Raw genomic sequence first — 20,317 nt, 5'->3', positions numbered from 1 at the left:
TCGTATCATAAATAAATGTTCTTAATTTGGGTCTTTGATTAGCTTAGACTAGTGAGAGTGTGCATCATCTAAGTGTGAAAAAATTTAAAAAAACATCGGTAGAAAAAAAAAAGGAATATTTTGTATTTTTGCTGAAATTTTAAGAATTTGGTACATACTCATACATTGAATGTTGAACCATATGCATTAATCTTTTGTATATATTATGCTATTGAAAAGAAAAAAAATAGAAAAAAGAAAAGGAAAAAAAATAAGAAAATGAGAAAACAATAAAAAGGAAAAAAATGTTACCTTAAAAAGAAAAGTTAGAGAAATAAAAGTGCATACGTGGTATGAATTGAAAGAATGTATTAGTGTATGAAAAAGTGAATAATGAATAGTTAGGTTTTGCATTAGAGTTAAATAGGTTGTCATAGGTTAGTTGAGAAGTTTAAGTTAATCAAAAATTCAATTTCAAGTCCAGTTAGCCAAATATAATCTTACTTTATAACTTAGGGGTATACATGGATCGAGTGAAACTGGGTTTTTTCTAACCTAGTCTCCACTCTAAATATATATCGGGTCTATTTTTTAGACCCTAACCTGATCCTAAATCCAATGAAACATAAACATTTTCAGGCAACAATTATATCGAGTCTAAACTGAGTGAAAATCGGGCCTTTAAAGTTTTAACAATAATTTATAAAAAAATTATTTATGATACACTTATGAGTTATGATACACTTATTTCTGCTATTCTGATTATGTAAGTTTGTTTTTAAATTTTTTTATATATCTAAAATATTTAAAATAATGTTAAAAATGAAGATGGTTAATAATAATTAGTGTAATAACTTAAAATATATATTTAAATTTAGTTACTGTTTGAATTAAACTAATATAGTAAATTTGTAAAAAATATATGTTTAGAAATATTTGAAATAATTTAGGAAATTATAATTAATTATTATTAGAGCTACGGTATTATTATTAATATTATTGTATAATTTTTGTAAAGTAGAATTTGTAGAAGATTATATTTTTTGATCGGGTAATAATTATTTATTTATTGTTAGATATCAAATGAAGATAAATATATTATAATAATATTATTGTAGTTGAATTAGAGTTGTCATTCCATTTAGGGTTAGTTAGTTATTATTAATAATAAGTTAGTATTTATTATTAGTGCGTGAAATAAGAATAATTATTACCTGATTTATTTATGAATAAATAAATAAATAATTATATAGAAAATAATATTATTGTAGTTGATTAGATTTGTCATACGGTTTAGGGTTAGTTAGTTATTATTAATAGTAAGTTAGTATTTATTATTAGTGAAATAGGAATAATTAATATTCAATTTATTTATAAATAAATAAATAAATAATTATGTAGAAAATAATTTAATAAAAATTGAGGCGACAGTTGAGTAAAATATTTAATATGAATAATAATATAATAATTTTTAAAAATTAAAAACTATTTGAAATAATTTTTAATATTGTTAATAAAATTTAGAAGTTAAATTATTATTATTCTGGAGTTCACTAAATTGGATTTAGTAAAATCAATTTATTTTGGTATTTTTAATAATTAATGATTATTGTTAGATATTTAATTAATATGTTTTGTGTAGATAAATTTGCAAGTTTTTTAATAATGACAGTTAAATAATTAGTAAGTTAGTTGTATTTATACATATATGCTAGTTACTAAATTAGTTCATTAATAGTAAGTTTAGTGTTAGTTTAATAAATTAGTTACTATGATTAGAAAATTATTAACTGTTAGTAGTAAATTAGTAATTATTAATTATTTGACTAATAGTTTGTTATAGTTTTGTAGAGTTCATGGAATTTGACATGTAATCACCTACTGTCTCTAGATCAATATAATCACACTATGGAGGATTATTTATGGTTAACTGATTTTTATCACGTTTCTTAAATTGGAATAGTTCAACGTCAAAAAATACTGGTAAATACTCTAGTCGAAAAATAGCACCCAAATACATACATATTTCATCTTTGGTGAGTGTGCTGTGACACTGGAAGATGTAGTTGTTATTCTTGATCTTCTTACAAACGGTCTTCCAGTGACAGAAATGACTATGAGTAGTTATCTCAATTTTAGCCAAATGAAAATATAATCACATAAATAAATACTAATTCATAAATACTAACTAATTTTTAACTAAATCAATAACTAACTAAATGATTATTATCTTAAATTTAACCATTTAAACACATAAACAAATGCTAAATGCTAATTAAGTATATTTTTACACGTCATGTATCTATTTGGTCCATCAATCAGTATAAATTATAACAAAATTCTAACCCTTCGTATAAATTTACGTTACCTGCATTCATATATTCAGGAAATTCCGGAACATGTATGGTCTCCAAATTCAAAGCTCGCATGAAAGATAGCTCCTCAAATGGATGATTGTTTGCTAGTCCATTTGCCACGTCTATCACATTTGCCTCCATAGTGCCGTCACCTTGATCTTTGTCTCCAGTTAGACCAACAATTTCGTAATTGCTTTCAAACTCTTCTTCACTGTCACTATTGTAATCTTCTCATTCAATATTTCGGTTGGCTTCAAATTGTTCGAACTCAATATACAACTCAATGAACAACATCTGAGCACGACTTCCAATATACATTGAAAACATATATTGCATGCTCGCTTCATCAGTTATATATTTGGTTTGAAATTGAACAAATCCACCAAATACCGGTATAGGATATCTATATAAAATACATGATATTTTTTTTTGACATTTCGAAATCTATTTTCTCACAAATCACGCTTTTTAGTTATTTGAACAAGATTGTGAATGAAATAATAACATCTAACGGATTTTTATAAATAAATTTCACTCTTTCATATGTTTGTAATAAAATCTAATCAAAATAATATACTTTTAATAGGACTCTATCATCCATTTTTCTCACTCATGGCAACCTTTTTACACTCATAACAAATGATAGAGATAGATATAGGTAGAAGAGTTAGAAAAAGAAGAACGAAGAATAAGACAAGGAGGAGATGAGATCTGAAAACTCATAACACAAACACACATGTGTGTGTACACACAAACATATATATAATAAATCGGACCAATCGATTTCTATTAATGTGTTAAAATAATATATATTATAATCAAATCGGACGGTCCGATTTGATTTTTTCAAAATAAAAAAAGATTAAGCATATTAAAATCGAACAGTCCGATTATATTGGCCAAATTTTAAATTTTTTTCCCATACAAATCGAATCGTCCAATTTATGTTTCTAATTTTCTTAACAAAAAAATCAGAGGTTTGAATTTTTCATTTCCAAGATTCAAAAAAAACTAATCTACATTCATGTCTTGCACCACGCACCTTCATAACCACACACAACACACCCAGTTGGTATATCAAAAAATTGAATTTATGTAAAGTATGTGGAATATGCAAAGGCAGCAAAAAATTTACCGTTTGAAGGAAGTATACCCCAATCAAAGATTAAAAAAAAAGGTAAATAAAAATATTCAATTATTTCAAAGTAAAAATAAAAATGTTTTTTTTTTCACCTACCTTTACCTGAGTTGATATAAAATACATAAATATGATTTTCACTAACTAAATATTTTAGAACAGCTTATGTTGATATTTTTAGAGTCGAATAGAAATTCTTCAGTTGCAAAAAGGTACTTGAATCAATGCCATTTGAGACATTGATACTTAAATATGGTTTAGTTTATTGTAAAATGATATATATATATATATATATATATATATATATATATAGAGAGAGAGAGAGAGAGTGAGTGTGAGAGTGAGTGAGAATTTAATGTAAAAACTATAAATTTGATGTGTATTTGAAAAACTTATAAAAAAAATTAAAAAAATTAAAAGCCAAAATTTTTTATTAATATTATTCAATATTTTGAGTTAATATTTTATTTTTATACTATTAAATTTAATATAAAAAAATAATTTTGTTGACTAAATATGAATCAAAATAATAAATTTTATTGATTTTTAAACTCAAATATCATTAATTTCTTAATTCAATGTAGAATGACTTAGATTTCTACATAGACGGACAGATTTATGTTCTCTATACTCTTTGTATGACATTGATAGTGGTATGCCGCATAATACAATCATCTATCCTATACAAGTGGATGAGAATATATATATATATTCATTCATGCTCGGGTTAGGATAGAGTCACTTCCAACAAAAAAAGTGCTGAAAGCAAGAATGGATTACCAACAATTGCTAATAGCTTAATATATTAAGAACTAACATTAGGCGTAGTGGATTCACTTTCCCAGCTATCAGTAACAGTTATTGGCGAAGAAGGTGGCTTCACATTCTTCAACAACACAATTTGGTCCCATTCTGGTGAAATTGAAGGTTGTGGTTGTTGAGAATTTACATTACTGACACCATGACCAGCATCTACTACTTCTAAATGCTCTGGTTCATGCTTCCCACTCTCAATTCTCAACAGCATCTCCAACACTTTCTCCATTGAAGGTCTCAATTCCTTGTCCCGTTGCAAACACTGAAAAGCTAATTCCGCAACCGAAACAACCATCCTCTTAACCTCATTGTCCGAATCAAAACCCAGACAAGGGTCAACAAGCTCAACAAGCGAACCTTCTTGAATCTTCTTTATGGCAAGATTCGACAAATTAATCTCATCCTTGTCTCTGTTCATATCAACAGCCGGCTTAGACGATATTAACTCGATCAGCACGACTCCAAAACTATACACATCACTCTTGCTCGTAAGCTGATAACATTGGTAATACTCCGGATCAACATAACCCGGAGTTCCTTGTGGCGCCGTGGAGACATGTGTAACATCATTGGGGAATAGTCTTGAAAGGCCAAAGTCTGCAACTTTAACGCAATAACTGTAATCAAGAAGAATGTTGTTGGTTTTTACGTCGCGGTGAATGATGTCAGTAGCATGGAGATAAGCTAAAGCACTAGCAGTTTCTACAGCAATTTTCATTCTTGTGGACCAAGGTAGTAAGCCAGGCTTTGCTGATTCACCATGAAGGTGAGAAGCAACAGTTCCGTTGGGAATATATTCATATACAAGCAGTAGTTCGCGGCTCGTGCGTGATGTGCAGCCATAGAGGGACACAAGATTCTTGTGGCGCAAACGTGTGAGGATCTGCACTTCGTTCATGAACTGCTCAACTCGTCTGTAGTTGTGCTCGTATAAGCGTTTCACGGCAACTTCTCGTCCGTCATGGAGTTTCCCTGAATGTTATGAGCTAAGCATAAACTATACAAGGGAAGACCAATTGAATTGAATATTCAACCATGCTATGTGTACATTCAAAATCAGCAGCCAAATCAGTTATCCGTATAAAATACATGTTGAAGTACAAAATATATATTAAAGATAAATAAAACAATATATGTATTTATGTACAAATACATGATGGTTGATTTGGTTGCTGATTTTTGACGTGCACATAACATTTTTGTTGAACATTTTTCAACTAATAAGTTCAGGTTCGAGTTGCCTACCATAGTAGACGGTCCCGAATCCTCCATCTCCAACTTGTTTATTAAGGTCGAAGCGGCTTGTTGCTTCTTCAAGCTCCTTGTAGGAGAAAAGGGGAATTCCAAAGTACACGCTTCCGCCTTCTACGTCTGGATTTGAGGAGTGATCAGCATAAGTGTTTCTTGTCTGGAATTCACGTGAGAAACTACGTCTTCGTTTGAAGAACAGAAGGAGCAATCCAATGATTAAGATGCTTGGGAGTATGACACCTAATGCTGTGGAAGGGAATCAAAAGAAACTATCAATAGAGGTTATCAGATTCTACTGAAATTTATTTGGTCTGAGATATTTACAGATGTTATATTAACGAATAGTTTAGTTAAATACAGAAATATCATATCACTCAGAGAAGCTATGATAAAGGATATAATTAGAGTAAATATAGTACTCTCTGGACACTCTCTTATACGTCTTTTATTAGGATAGTAAATTAGACCTTCTAATTTAGAAAAGATATTTGTTTTTAATTAGGATCGTAAATTACCCATAGCATGGGTGTATCTCACCCTACTATGTTAGATTTTTAAAAATGTTATTTGTACATTAAAATCAGTCACTATTTATTTTTGTATAAATATATGTATGATTTAATTTATTTTTAATGTGTATTTTATACGAGTCATTGATTTTTGTAGTTGATTTTAGTGTATACCTAATATAGTTATAATTGTATAATTTCATAGTACTTTCCTATGAAGTGCAATAGTACATGATTGCATGACATTGACAAAAAGTAAATAAATATTTATAGATCTTTCAAGTTTTTTCATATTTTTGGAAGAGGGATTGAGAATACGCGTGAGAGGAGAAGGGTTCTTCCATTTTTTACATGCTTAAGGAATATGAAATCAGAATCAGATTTTGATGGCAGACAGTGAAAATAACAATTATTGTGCAGAAAGTACACATTACCTATGCCAACTTTCCCAGCCTTGCTCAATCTTTTTTTCTCTGCAGCACAAATTCAAAGACACAATTAATAAAGATTCATCAATATTCAAATGTATGAAGATAATAAAGTTCTATAAAACAAGAAAAAAAAAAAAAAACTCCAGTTGTAGAATTGTAGCACAAGTAAGATTCAGAAGGGAACAAAAAGAACTTGTGTTTAAAACAACGAAAGCAACTACAACTAGAACTCGTGTAATACCATTGGCACAGTAAAATTTCCCTTCACTGTTAAGTTGACACTGCCCTCTTCTAAGGTAGTGACAATTTACGCATTCATCAGACAACTGTACCACAGTTAATAAATTAGCAGTTAAAAACGTAAATGGATCTGGCGAATCCGGGAAGTCTTTGATTGGAAGGTTGATTGGTATGCATGCTGTCGAAGAACTCATAGGACTATGATTGATGGAAGGTCCATAATATAGATCATAATCATCGGCAGAGCACCCTGAATAATTAGAAATTCCTTTCCGGAGTTCTACATGGACCATATGCTTGTTGCACTTCAGTAGAGTTGTGTTGTGTTTGATATGAAAATGAGCAAAATGAAAGCTGAAAGGAAGACTATAATTGTGGCTGAAGGCTTCACAAACTTTTTCTTTCCAGAAGATTATAGAGATCGTTGTCTCTTATGTACATCGAGGTAGTCGTGCCATCCGGATCCTTATTTACATTCATAACTTGGAAGAATTTCCCATTGTTCTGTAGTTGGATCTGTTTAGGTTTGGAATTAGAATCACAATTGTGTATTGTCAATATGCCACATTGCTCATATCCTGTTTTGGTGAAAGGGAATCTGATTTTGCCAAGATATCCACAATCAAGTGAAGGTGGACAAGGTTCGGCTACTAAGCGAAGAGTGAGTTGAGAAAAGACTAGGAAGACAAATTCATGAACTAGAGCCATCTTGAATACCCAAATTTATGAGAAGCAGCAGCATATGGAATCAAGCAGCATGATTTGTCCTTTTCCTGTTACAGCTTCCTTCTTCATAAATATATCACTTAATTCGCCATTGTAATTTGAAAATTAACCAAGGTAACTTGTTGAACTGAGCATAATCGAAGAAAGAGGTGTCAATTGGGTAGGTAATAACTAATAACAAACCAATTTGGATTGATCGAGTGGTTTGCTCACTTAATCGCTTAAACAAATATCAGGAGTTCGAAGGTTGATGGCTGATCATTCCTTAGCCTGTTGGGCTGGAGGATCCTTGGGAAAACAAAAAAACTAACCCCCCATACAAGGAAATTTGAAATGAGCTCAATTTTGGAATCTTAATTTGATAGAAAAAGAATTTGACATTTCTCTTTAAGACTATATAGTTCAAGGTCTCAATCAAGAAGCCTTGGTAAACTCTATAGAAAACAGAATAGACCTAATGAAATCTTGTGAGCATGTTCAGGAACATCACACTGACTGAAATGTTGATTCTGGGGAATAAGTAACAGGTAAGAGGTAAAAGTAGAGGAATAATGGTGGCATGAAGAGCAAATGAAAAGAGAGGAAAGGGGAAAAAGGCCAAAGGTCTTTATTTTAGGATGTGAGGAGTTCACACTGTGAACCAAGTGACGCGGATTTTTATGTGGGACTACGTACAAACGCGTCTACAAGGGAATGCTGGCATCGCATATTCACATCATGCCGTCAAGAACATGAGTATGATCAACGACTTCGAAGTTCAAACTTTCTGGGCACCTTCCTAGTTCTCATTCTCATCTATCTATTTTGTCTCTAAGTTGTAAATTTCAAGTACATAAAGTGCACTGTCCCCACTCAGGTGATTTCGTACGTAAGATGTGGTCAATTTCTTCTGATTTAGCAAATTACAAACTTCAGCAGGTATCTCTTTCAGCCATATTAAGTTTAGTTGGGTAAAAGCTAAATTAGCTAATTTGTGGGCCACCAAGTTTTCATCTCTCTTAACATGTGTGATCTGAAAATATCTAAAACAGTTTAAAATGGTGTTACAATTAGAAATAACAAGACCAAAGCTATTCTCGTGTATGAGAAGCAAAGAAAGCCCTGACTACTTCTATTTTGTTGCATTCCACTTCTAAATAATAAAACCCCCCTGACTATTTCTGATTGAGTTCTTATTGAAAGAGTGTTTATCATTATAACCAGCAGACTGATAAGCGCTACTATATTAGTCTTGTGTTTATTATTCAATATGGATAATACTAAATAAATTTGGTGTTACTTAACATGAGGATTAGTAATCATCATTTTCACTAAGCTTATATTTGTTTAGGGAAAAGTTGATGGATTATCATAATTTGTTATTTTTGATAAATATTTTTAACTATTAATCTAATTTTTTTAGTTTAATAATTTAATAATATATTTTTAATTTACATTTTTAAATATTATTAACTAACTGCTAACTAAAAATAATAAATAAGTTGGCTCTTTAGCATTTATCTTTGTTTATAGAGGTTTGACTTTTTTTTTAGTGTCTTAACTTTTTTTTTTCAAAAATGTTTTTATTATATTAAAGAAAATCTGAAAATATTTTTTTGTTCTTCATATTCTTCTATTAAAGAAAATATAATATTTTATCTATATTACACACATTAAATTGCTTATTATTCACGGGAACTTTATAATACTAAGCGAGTACAAACGGTAACTTCTTGGATAGAGTAGTAACTAACCTTTTTCTATTATTATTATAGACAACAGAAATGGATATTTTCACTTTTCTTTTGATAGTACCACTCTTTTTATTCATGCATATATAATAATAATAATAATAATAATAATAATAATAAAATAGAAAAAATAAGCACAATAGTGAATAAGATACGACAAAGAATAACAATAGATATTTGTATTTTAGAGTAATAGTTAAAAGTTTTAATTTATCTTTTTAATTATTTTTCTAATTCTTAAAAGAATAATAAATTCAAATATACATATATATATATATTATTTTTTAAAAAGTACAAAAAAAAAATTTAATTAGAAGAATAATTAAAAGATTGAGTTAGAATTTTCGATTATTTTTGTTGTGAGTTTAAGCTGAAACCTATTAAATATAGAGGAGGAAACGTGGGCTGCTAAATAATTTAATGAGCTAGTTGATAATGATTTATATATTTATTACTAGTTTAAAAATGGTAATATTAAGAAAGCAAAAAAAATTGTCACAACTTGTCATATTTAATATTCATTAATTATTATAATAATTAATAAATACTAAATAAAATAAATTATAATTATTTTTTACTGTTTTTTTTATTATCAAACATATTTAAAAAAGAAAGCCAATTAATTATTAGGAGAGAAATTATAGGTGCAAGGTGATGTTCCTGACAACGTGTAAGTGTGTAACAGTATCTAAGGAGATATCCTCATCATTTTCCTTTTTTTCCACCCACTGAATTAACGGCACTCGAAGGTCTAATTCAGTGGGCTAATTTATGATATCAGTTTTTCATCTTGAATTTTCAACATCATTTGTTGGCTACTATTGGAGTGGAAAGTAATTACATTTGATCGAAAAGATTTATTTTACGAATTTTTTCCTCATAAAGTCAAAGGAAAGCTAGCTAGAATACTTTATATTTATGGCTTCAAAAGATATTTCAGATTTTAATCAATATAATAAAAAAAGAAATTGGCAAACCTCATATAGGAGGAGGATAAAGACTGTGTATTAATATATTTATGCTTCAACGAACTATATATATATAATTTAAGCTGCCTATAATATAAAATAATAAAGTTTAGTATGTTCTGATCAATTGTCTACTTGAGAATTTGCATTAAAGATCTTAAAGTTTACTGATTGATTTTTTATATCTTTATGTCTGAGTTTCTTTTATTTAAATAAAAATTTTTATTATTTACATAATTACATTAAGATATAAAAGTTTATCAATTTATATATATATTTAAATACATTTTTGCAATCATAAAAATAAAAAATAATTTGTTACATTTTCGAACGTATAGCCTGGAAAAACAAAGAAATTTTTTGTACAATTTTTGGATCTTAAAACAGTAAAAATGAAGCACAAAACAATCATTCATTTTTAGTTTTGAGCCAGCGAAAACAAACTTAAAAATTAGACCTCATTTTGTCTCATTGTTGCTACCTATCAAAACAAAAACGATTTACTTTTTGTGATTCATTTTTGCTGTTTCTGCTTGTGAAAATAGAGAGAAGGAAAAAATTGTCTTATTTTTATTGATAGTCACCAAAAATCTTATAAATCTTGTTTTCTCAATCTCTTAGTATAAAACTGAAACTAAGTGTACAAATTGATGAACTTTTGTACCTGATTTAAATTTATAAAAAATGAATTTTTTATTTAAATAAAAAAAAGTTTGCATGTCTTGTCTCGTTCTTTCAAATACTCTTTTAAGTGTAATCTTAAACTTTAGTATTCTTGGATAAATAAAATTAAGTTAAATAAAAATAAATTCTAATAAAGAATAAATTATTATTCAATAATTAAGTGTTACGGCAAAGTTACTTCCATATCTAAAAAAAAATGTTCTATTACATGATTTTATTTATAAAAGTCAAAATGGTCGGCAATGATTTTTTGGTACAGAACTACAGATGACATATGCTATCGTCATCACTTGTCTAGGAACGAGAAGAAAACTGAGATGTGAAAGAGTCTAACAAATAGTTTTGAAACTTAGTTTCACAACTAGCACACTTCTTTTCTAGTAAATTCAACGTTGGGTGTTACGACTTACGAATACAATCATATGTGTATTTCAAGTTTGAGTGCTTTTGTCATCTTTAAAAATTTTTTTAAGATATTTCGTTGTTTTCATCTTTCGATAGTATTTCTATCTTCAATTAAAAGTTTTCGGGAGACATGGTGACCACAAAATTCTTAATAAAAAATAAATGACAAAGCGATCCCTTAACTATTCACATTTGAGACATAATAGTATTTTATCTAGAATTACATCATTTTTTTTAAAAAAAAAGTAGGGACTATCTAGTCTCTCAAACACCGTTTTAGGTGAAAAGGAAATGGTATGGCTCAAACTAGTGATTAAAGGATTGCTTTGTCTCTTTTTTTTTTTTTAAATATTTATCTATTTTGGTTCTAAAAAAATTTAGAATAAGACATTTTAATTTTTAACTAAAATTAATTATTTAATTAATTTTTTATTATTAATTTTGTCAGTCATTTATATCTTTTATTCTGTCAACTCTAATGGAGGGTAAAATAATCCCTGATAACTCTAACGAAAAATAAAATAATTTTTGACTTCTTTTGTTTAAAAGTAATACTGTTCTCCTCCAATTTTCAAAATATCTCACATAACTCTAACAGTCTAACACTATAATTTTAATATTCATAAGAAGAAAAATTCCCGACTTATTCTAAAATCAATAAATATGGACGATGGTAGAGCAAAAACAATATATATGGACAAGTGGTAATGGGTAAGACATGGAGGACGAAGAGAATAGAGCACGGCGGCGGTGCTAGTGGCAATGATGGAAGAAGTATGAGAGAATATCATTGGTGGAGGGACGAGGGAGGAAGAAAGGAAAAAGGAGATGGGAGGAGGGAGAATAAAAGTTGATAAAAAAAATAAAAATAAAATTGATAATTTAAAAAAAAAGAAATAAAAATGTTAAATTTTGTATCTTATATATTATGTGTCATTGTTAGTTGTCTCAATTCTAAAAAAAATACTAAAAACATATATTTCTTAGATGAAAAATATAGGTAATTAATAATATTTTTAAATAATGTGTAAATAATATGAATTAATAGGGTTAAAAAAGTAAATTTAATGAGTAACATTAAATTAAGATATAATGTACTTATATTTGATTGATAATTATTTATGTTGTTCAAGATAATTATTGTTTATTTAACACTTTCCTTTATAAATATTTATATATTAACGTGTCTATAAAACATTTATATCTCAATAAACAAATAGAGGATGAGTATCATCATATTTATGTCTTCGTTGAACATGGTGACTAATCAAACATTACCTTATGTTCTACTGTGTTCATAAAAATAATTATTTTAACAAACAAACCCTAAATATATATCCGTGTCATAATAGTTTAGAGTAAATGAATAATTATTAAACTAGTTAGTTAAATTAGTAATTTAAAGTATTTATATATCTATAAAATTAACATAAAATAAAAATAAAATTTATATATCATTTAAAAATTCTAAGATCTAAGTATTATTTTTTAAAAATTTGATTATTATGCTATTTGTAATTTTATGTTGAATTTTTTTAAAATTTTATTGTTTTTAATTTTGAGTCGAACTTAATTTTTAATTTTTTGTTTTATTAATATGTATGAAATTTTGGAATGATTAAAATTTTTATTTGCTTGAAAAAATTTGATTTTTCTGTAGGTATGGTAGGATAAGGTAGAGTTTAAAACTTTCAGGCCAGATAGGATTATGGTTAAGAGATTTTCAATTCGCGAATAGCATAAGGTAGAGTTTTAAGAAAGTTTTCAACTAGTAGGTGTAGAGTTAGAGTAGAGGCCAAATCCTACTTTACCCATTGCAAGTCCTATGTCCATGCCTTAAAGATTGCGTTTGGAAGACAAGATTGAGACTAAGACTGCATTTGAAAGAAAGACTGAGATTAAGAAACAGAAATTAAATTAAGTCTTTGTACTGTATTTGGTGTAAAATATACTAGATTGAATTATATCTCAGTATTATATTTAGTTTAAGATAAATATAGAGATTGAGAAGTAAATTTAGAATTTGAAAAGTTGAATGAAGGTATTTTTGAGAAGGAATGTTATTATAGTTTCAGTTTCAGTTTCTAAAAATTTCAATCTCCTGTGTCTCCACTTTCTGGAGGTATTGAAGGGATTGAAATTTTGTGTCTTGAGATCGAAATTTTAGTTTCAATCTCTAACTACCAAACACAATTTGGAGTCTCAATCCCCTAGTTTCAGTCTTGGTCTCTAAAAATAAACACTACCTAAGGTAGCGTTTGGTGGAGAGACAGATACTGAAAGACTGAGACTGAGAGACAGAGACTAAGAGACAGAGACTGAAATAAGTTTTAGTATTCTGTTTGGTGTCAAGTGAGAGACAAAAATTGAAACAAGAATAAAACTCTAATTTAATTTGCACAAAGGATAAAATTGGAATTAATTAATTAAAATGAGAGTATTTTAGGTATAAAATATTATTAAAGTTTCAGTCTCTGTTTCTAAAAATATCAGTCCCTTGTGTCCCTACATTTTGGAGGCACTGAAATACTGAAATACTGAAATTTTGGAGACAGAGACAGAAATTTTAGTACCAGTCTCTGAGCCAACAAACATGATACTGTGTCTCAGTCTCTCAGTATCTGTCTCAGTACTGCAAAACAAACGCTACCTAAGAGATAAAAATTAAGAGACAGAGACTAAAATTAAGTTTTTGTATTGTGTTTAGTGTAAAGTGTACATAATCAAGTTATGTCTCAATTTCTTGTTTGGTATAAGATAAATAGAGATTAAAACAAACAAGATTACTTGATTAAATAGCTTAAATACCCTTTTTAATTAAAAAAATAAAATAAAATATATTTTTTATTCTTAAAGTTTGATAAAAAATTTAAAAATATCTTTAAATTTTATTTTGTTTTAATTTTATTTCAAAAATTTTCGATTTACATCAAATATATTTCTGACGGCTAATTTTTCAAAAAATTTAACATCGATTCAACAATAATTTCATAAAAATTTCTCCTCAACACAAGCACATCAAACATAATTTTCATACATTATTATTATATTGGTCTTAAATTTTTTAAAAATTTAGCCGTTGAAAATATATTTAAAGCAAATCAAATATTTTTAGAGTAAAATTAAAACAAAATAAAACTTAAAAGATAATTTTAAAATTTTTGCTAAAGTTCCACGACAAAAAAATATACTTTGCTCAAAAAATTAAAAACAAAATAAACCTTAATGACATTCCCTTTCCTTTTCTCATTTTCCCTTTCCCTCTGAAAATCATCACCAAAACGAAGTTGCAGCGTCGTCGCCACACCAAGTTCTCCGACCACACCATTGAGGGAGGATACTCTCCGCCGCCGTCTCGAAATCCTCCCCCTTCATCGCATCCCTCTCTTCGTAACAACTTCCTCCAGATGGCAGAATAGAACAGCAACACAACGCAATCACAGAGAGACAGAACAAACGCGATAATAATACGACAAGCTTTAGTGGAGGCAAGACTGGAGGCTGACGAGTCAAAAGTGGGAGAAACCACGAGGGGACGCCGTTGATGAGTGAGGTGAGGCTGAGAGTGAGCCGGGAGGAGATGATAACTTAAATTTCTTTACTGGTTGGTTTTCTGGTGGATTCATTACTGATGTCACCGACAATAAGGGCAGTAGTGGCAGAAAAAATGAAAGTTACAAGAGGCATGGTTTGAGAGGAAAGAAATTGTGGGATTATATTTGAAATTTGACTAGTTGAGGAGAGGAATATTTTTGAAAAAAAAAATTAAAATTTTAATTTTATCTTTAAAAATTTTAATTTTCTATATTTTTATTTTTTAAAAATACTAAAAAATATAAAATTTTATTTTTTATTTTAACTATCAAACATAATATTAAATTTTAATCTCTTATTCCCAGTTCTGATATCAGAGAACAAACGCCAACTAATAGACATAAATACTAACTTAACGGACTGTTACATCTACACCATTGCTATTACCGTATTACGAAGGCACATCAAATAGTCTTATCTCTTATGTAAACCGGATGTCATACTCAGTGGGAAACACATTTAATGACTTTATCGGAGTACTTTTTGTTAATTTTTGTTTATTAAATTCATTTTTAAATGTTAAAAGTAAATTTATAAAACACAATTATATAACTTGTGTCTTTCAAAAATCACTTATTCTTATTTATCAAATATAACCGCCAGAATTTTAAAAAATTAATTTTAATAAACTACTTTTGTAGAGTCCAAATTTTATCAAAGTCACCCTAAATCGAGTCATCCACACGTTTAAAGAATTTAGACCATTTGAGTGAGCGACACCAAATTACATTGAATTCCACAAGTATCATGGAAAGTCGTTGTTAAACTACCACAATAACAATTAACTCCAAAAAAAGCCATATTAGGTTGGCAACAAAAAAATTAGCTTGTTTCACGGTTATAAAAAGTCAAGGGTCAAACTGATTATCATATAAAAATTGTGACTAAATGAGTCTTATCGAATAAAACCATTTTTACTGAAAAAGGATTGTAACATTATTTAAAAAAATCTATGAAGTACAGATACTTTACTAAATTATTGTATCTGCATGTCAGATATATTTCGGATACGATACTCTTTGACTGTTGTTTCCAACCGTATCTTAATAAAAAAATAAAAAATTTTAATTCGGATATGTTTGGACACACCTAAATACAATTATGTATCAGTGTATCCAATCTTATTCGTAATATGTATTCTTAAAATAAATTTAAAAATAGTATATATTTTTATTTATTAAAATAAAAAATATTTTAAATAATTTATATAAATAAAATAAGACATTAAAAATTAATTTATGTTTTAATATTAATAAAATATTAAAATATTATTATGATTTATAAAAAAAATACTTTATATTTTATATATACGTGTGTTTTTATGTTTTATAAAATTTTAAAATTTATATATCGGTATATCGTGTCGTATTCTAGATCAGTGTCTAACTGTCTGTGCATGATGGAAAAAAATTTTCCCCTCATTTAATTTAAAATTTATTTATTAAGTTTCTATCTTGTAACAATATTCTGACAACTATAATAATAGTAGTAATAATTAGTCTAATATAGTTCATAAACATACATGTTAGTATGTCACCATGTAATCGGAGTATCGCATGAATCAAGTTCATATTGGTAGAGGTGGGCCACTAAATCACTAATAAACGATTGCTTTGTTTTCTAACCAAGTGGCAGATAGTTTTGACTTTTGACTATTGAAAGCTAAACTTGGGCTATGCGCCGAAGTCTACGTGCCAGCCTAATCATGTCTTATATAACTAACAATTCAGCCATATATAAAGATTAATGAGTTGTTTGAATTTATAGAAAATAAGAAAAAAATAAAAAAAATGAAAAAATAAATTTTTTATTATTTAAATGAGGAATGAAAATTGGATGAAAAGAAAAAATATAATTAGAGTCTTATGTAAAGTTTTTTTTTTAAGATGTGATAAAAATAGAAGAAAAATAAATAAAAATGAGTAAAATTATAAATTTATTTTTTAATTAATAAAACAAACAAATTATTTAAAAATATTAATATAATTTTATATTATTATAATTTTTTTATTTGTTATCTAAATAAAAAAAATTTGTTTTTTTATTTATTTTTTATTTAAATAATACACAAATAATTCTATTTTTTATTTTTTTATTTTTTTATATCCAAACAAACAAAGTGTAAAAATAGTGTTTGTACTAATTTTATCTTTTATTAATTAATTTTAATACTAACATTTCAGATTGGTCAACCACAAAGCTAGACCGTTTGAAGTTATTCAATAGAAAGAGGAATATAGATAACTGTTTTAGTTAATAAAAATATTTTGATTCGGAAAAAATAATCTTTAAACTAATTGTAACACTCACGGCACTCCTAAAGATTAAAGAAAACAGAAATTTGTCAAATTTTAATAATTTTCTTGTGAATCAAGGGCGTCTTACTTTCCTTTAAAGACTATATTGTTAAGTCAATAAAAAAAAATTATATTGTTAAAGTAAAAAATACACAGTTAATAACCAATTTGATCTTTAAAATTTAAAATTAAATTTTATTTAATTTTTAAAATTTTAATAGACTTAAATTAGATTTTGAAATTTGTAATCATAATTTGTATTTATTTTTGAATTGATTTTTTGTTAATAATGTGTTAATTTAATACATTAACTTACTACAATTCTTTAACTAGATTCAGATTTTATGTGATCGAGACTTGTTAGAGTTTTTTAAAAAATTAATTGCTACTTCTAGAATTTCAAATTTTTTAAATTGAACTTGTTATTATCGTAATCATGAAAATATTATAAAGTAGTCAAATTTATAAAAAATCTAGTAAATTCCAATCACATTAAACTTAGGCAGAATTTAAATTTCAGTAAGTTGGCGTAAAATTTAAAATGCAAATTGAGTCAATTATAGTTTTAAGAGTAAATTTAACCTCAAATTTAAAAAAAAAGTGAGTATTAATTCTTCAAATTTTATTAAGTTTAAAGTAAATTATTACAAATATATTAAAAAATATTCAGACACACACAAAAATAATCTTTAAAATAAAAATGATAGAAATTTTAAAAATTATATTAATTTAAAAAAATATCAAATATTATTAAAAAAATTATTTAAATATTTTTACAAATTAAATCAAATATACAAATTATTTATTATTTCTAAAAAATAAGTTTTTTTTATCAAATTAATACTATATTTTAATAAGATAATTTATTATTTTTATCTTTTAAAATAATTTTGTACCGCTCTTAAATATTTCACTAAATTCTCAGTATTTTATATAATATGTTAAAAAATAAAATATGTAACTAATATTTTTTTCTTATATTTAAATTAAAAGTAATTTTACATAACTAAAACCATTTATTATTTTTTTAATATTATAAATTTTAAAGTCTAATAATATAAAAATTGACTTACATTAATTAAAAAAATAAGTCTAAAATTTCTGAGTTAATATCAACTATGTTCGCATTTTTTCCCTAAAAATATAGGCGCGCTACCACTCTCCGTAGATTTGGTACCAAGTGAGACGAAGAGGAGGAGGAGGAGGCTAACCTGGTTGTTGCGGTCCAGGTGGCGAAGGCGGCGGCGGAAGATTACACTGCGCAACATGAACTCCATCACGGCAGAAGCACCTGAAAGCGTATATAGCTGGCCTTGTATCAAACCCGCATCTTCCCCCACTATTCAAGCACGTGCTGCAATTACTTGCATTCCAACTCATCACAAACCCTTCTTCAAGAGCTTCTCGAACATTCCCTCGCTTTTCATCTTCCACCGTTGCATTCACCCACCCACCTCTGCAATTCTCTTCCGCTACTCTCACATTCGTGACGTCTTCCGCATACAACGCCACAACGGATAAATTACTATGAACAGAACACCCGATTTTATGTTCTTTCATCTCTTCAGGAAGCAACGTTAAGTTACAACCATAGAACACGAAGAGGTTCCTCTGATTGGGAGCAATACTAAACCTGTACTTGCCAACGGTGAGATTCTGTGTGGGAAGAATGCACTGAGAAGTGTTTGGAGTTGAAAAAACGGGGTTGGAGACTCGGAGTGAGTTGTTGTTATAGAAGATTTGTTGGATGATGTGTTGGGTGTTGATGAGATCGAGAATTGGGAAGCCATTTTTGCCACAAGTGAGGTCAAAACCTGGGTACCCACAAAAGGGTTTTTGTTTCCCTGTGATGTAGAAAGGGTAGCTTATATCTGGGCCGTGACCACAATTCACGGGCTCGCAAGCTGTGAAGTTTGGAGCTGTAGCAGAGAAAGTGACTTTGATTTGGACCAAGAAGAGGAGGATAACGATGTGATTGTGAAGGGGAAAACGTAACAAGAACTTGAGGAGGATGTAGGGGAGAGTTGGTTGAATCATTTGAGATGAATCAAAATGAGAGCATGGAAGAAAGAGAGAGATTGAAGAACTGGAAGAGGATGTGTCTGAATATGTCATCAAGAAAGAGAAAAAAGTGTCTGTGATATGGCATGGGAGGGTTTGAGCAGCAACCGAAGTTGATGGCTGTTTGTCTAGTACTCTCTAGATGTCCTTTCTTGGCCTCATATCTTGACCTTTAAATGAATAGGAATAACTTAAAAAGCCCAATCTAGTGAATCTATTGTGGTATATGCAAGTAGAATCCGCCTCTTGTCATGATTTAGATAGAACAGTTACTTTGACATGGGAAAGTAGAAAAGTACAACTTCAGCGTTGCTTTACTTATTAGACTGCTCCTGGGAGGCCGCTTAGAATAATAAGGACGCTTAGAATCCTAAAGAATCTTCTCTTCTTTTATCTAAACCAATTAAAATATAATTTGTTCGGTTTGGATTAAGTTTAACATCTTTTAACTTGTATCCGATCCTGACTCACTAAAATTGGTTTGGTTCTATTGGAATAATTGGGTATTCAGTTAAAATTAAAAAAATAACATTAAAAGTTACAGAGAGAATGACAAAAGAAAATAATGTAAGAGATTATAACAAATTTATATTAGCACATGTTAAAACTACATATTAATATCGAATATCAACTCTACAAATTATATATTTTTTAATTGAATTATAAGGTAATTGGGTTTTTTTCTATTTTTGTAAAATTTAATTAGATACCAAATCTAAATGAGAATGAGTCTAATCGAATTTTATATAATTATATCAAGAGTAAAGAACAAATAAGTCTTTAATCTTTTGTTTAGCAAATATTTTGTCCTTTAGAATTTGGAAATACTTTTAAGTCTCTAAATTTTATAAACGGTGATCGGATAGATCCTTCCGTCCATTTGTTTCTCAAAAAACAAACTGAAATTGGTGAAGTGACACTCACGTAATCGTTACAAAGTTATGTGTCTGTTACAGTAGACAAATAAGTCCTTGCACTCTAAAACGACAGCATTTTGTGGTTTTACGGTTCTGCAATCTGAGAGAGGGTGAGCTAGAGAGAGATTAGGTGAGGGCCAAAGGGAGGAGAAGAAGAAGAAGGCAGCAGGTGGTGGTTCTGTGGTGGCCAGACATGTGATCACTAGAGGCGAGA

General features: G+C 28.3%; 1 protein-coding gene across 2 annotated transcripts; it reads right to left on the bottom strand.

The window, feature by feature from the left end:
• Positions 1-4,047: 4,047 nt before the first annotated feature.
• Positions 4,048-19,702, bottom strand: LOC130978987 (LEAF RUST 10 DISEASE-RESISTANCE LOCUS RECEPTOR-LIKE PROTEIN KINASE-like 1.1). Of its 2 annotated transcripts, none has more exons than XM_057902322.1 (4): positions 18,337-19,702; positions 6,485-6,523; positions 5,536-5,787; positions 4,048-5,262 (listed from the first exon to the last, which is right to left on the bottom strand). In XM_057902322.1, the coding sequence occupies exons 1-4, from the start codon at positions 19,238-19,240 to the stop codon at positions 4,280-4,282; spliced, it is 2,178 nt and encodes a 725-aa protein (XP_057758305.1). In that variant the 5' UTR covers positions 19,241-19,702; the 3' UTR covers positions 4,048-4,279. The 2 variants fall into 2 exon arrangements, with proteins under 2 accessions (XP_057758305.1, XP_057758306.1); XM_057902323.1 differs by lacking the exon at positions 18,337-19,702 and adding an exon at positions 13,808-13,999 and having other exon boundaries at positions 4,050-5,262.
• Between the last annotated feature and the right edge of the window lie 615 nt (positions 19,703-20,317).

This window comes from Arachis stenosperma, chromosome 5 (assembly GCF_014773155.1).
Source record: "Arachis stenosperma cultivar V10309 chromosome 5, arast.V10309.gnm1.PFL2, whole genome shotgun sequence".
In the NCBI taxonomy this organism is placed as follows: Eukaryota; Viridiplantae; Streptophyta; class Magnoliopsida; order Fabales; family Fabaceae; genus Arachis; species Arachis stenosperma.
Note: the sequence above shows the minus strand (reverse complement) of the source record. Positions and strands in the feature narration are given on the sequence as shown.

Excerpts from the sequence above, each read along its gene's own strand:
- LOC130978987 (XM_057902322.1), bottom strand. The coding sequence starts at position 19,240 with ATGACATATTCAGACACATCCTCTTCCAGTTCTTCAATCTCTCTCTTT. Across the intron at positions 6,524-18,336 it reads ACCTGGACCGCAACAACCAG|AGAAAAAAAGATTGAGCAAG; the intron begins GTTAGCCTCCTC and ends TTTGTGCTGCAG. Across the intron at positions 5,788-6,484 it reads GGCTGGGAAAGTTGGCATAG|CATTAGGTGTCATACTCCCA; the intron begins GTAATGTGTACT and ends TCCCTTCCACAG.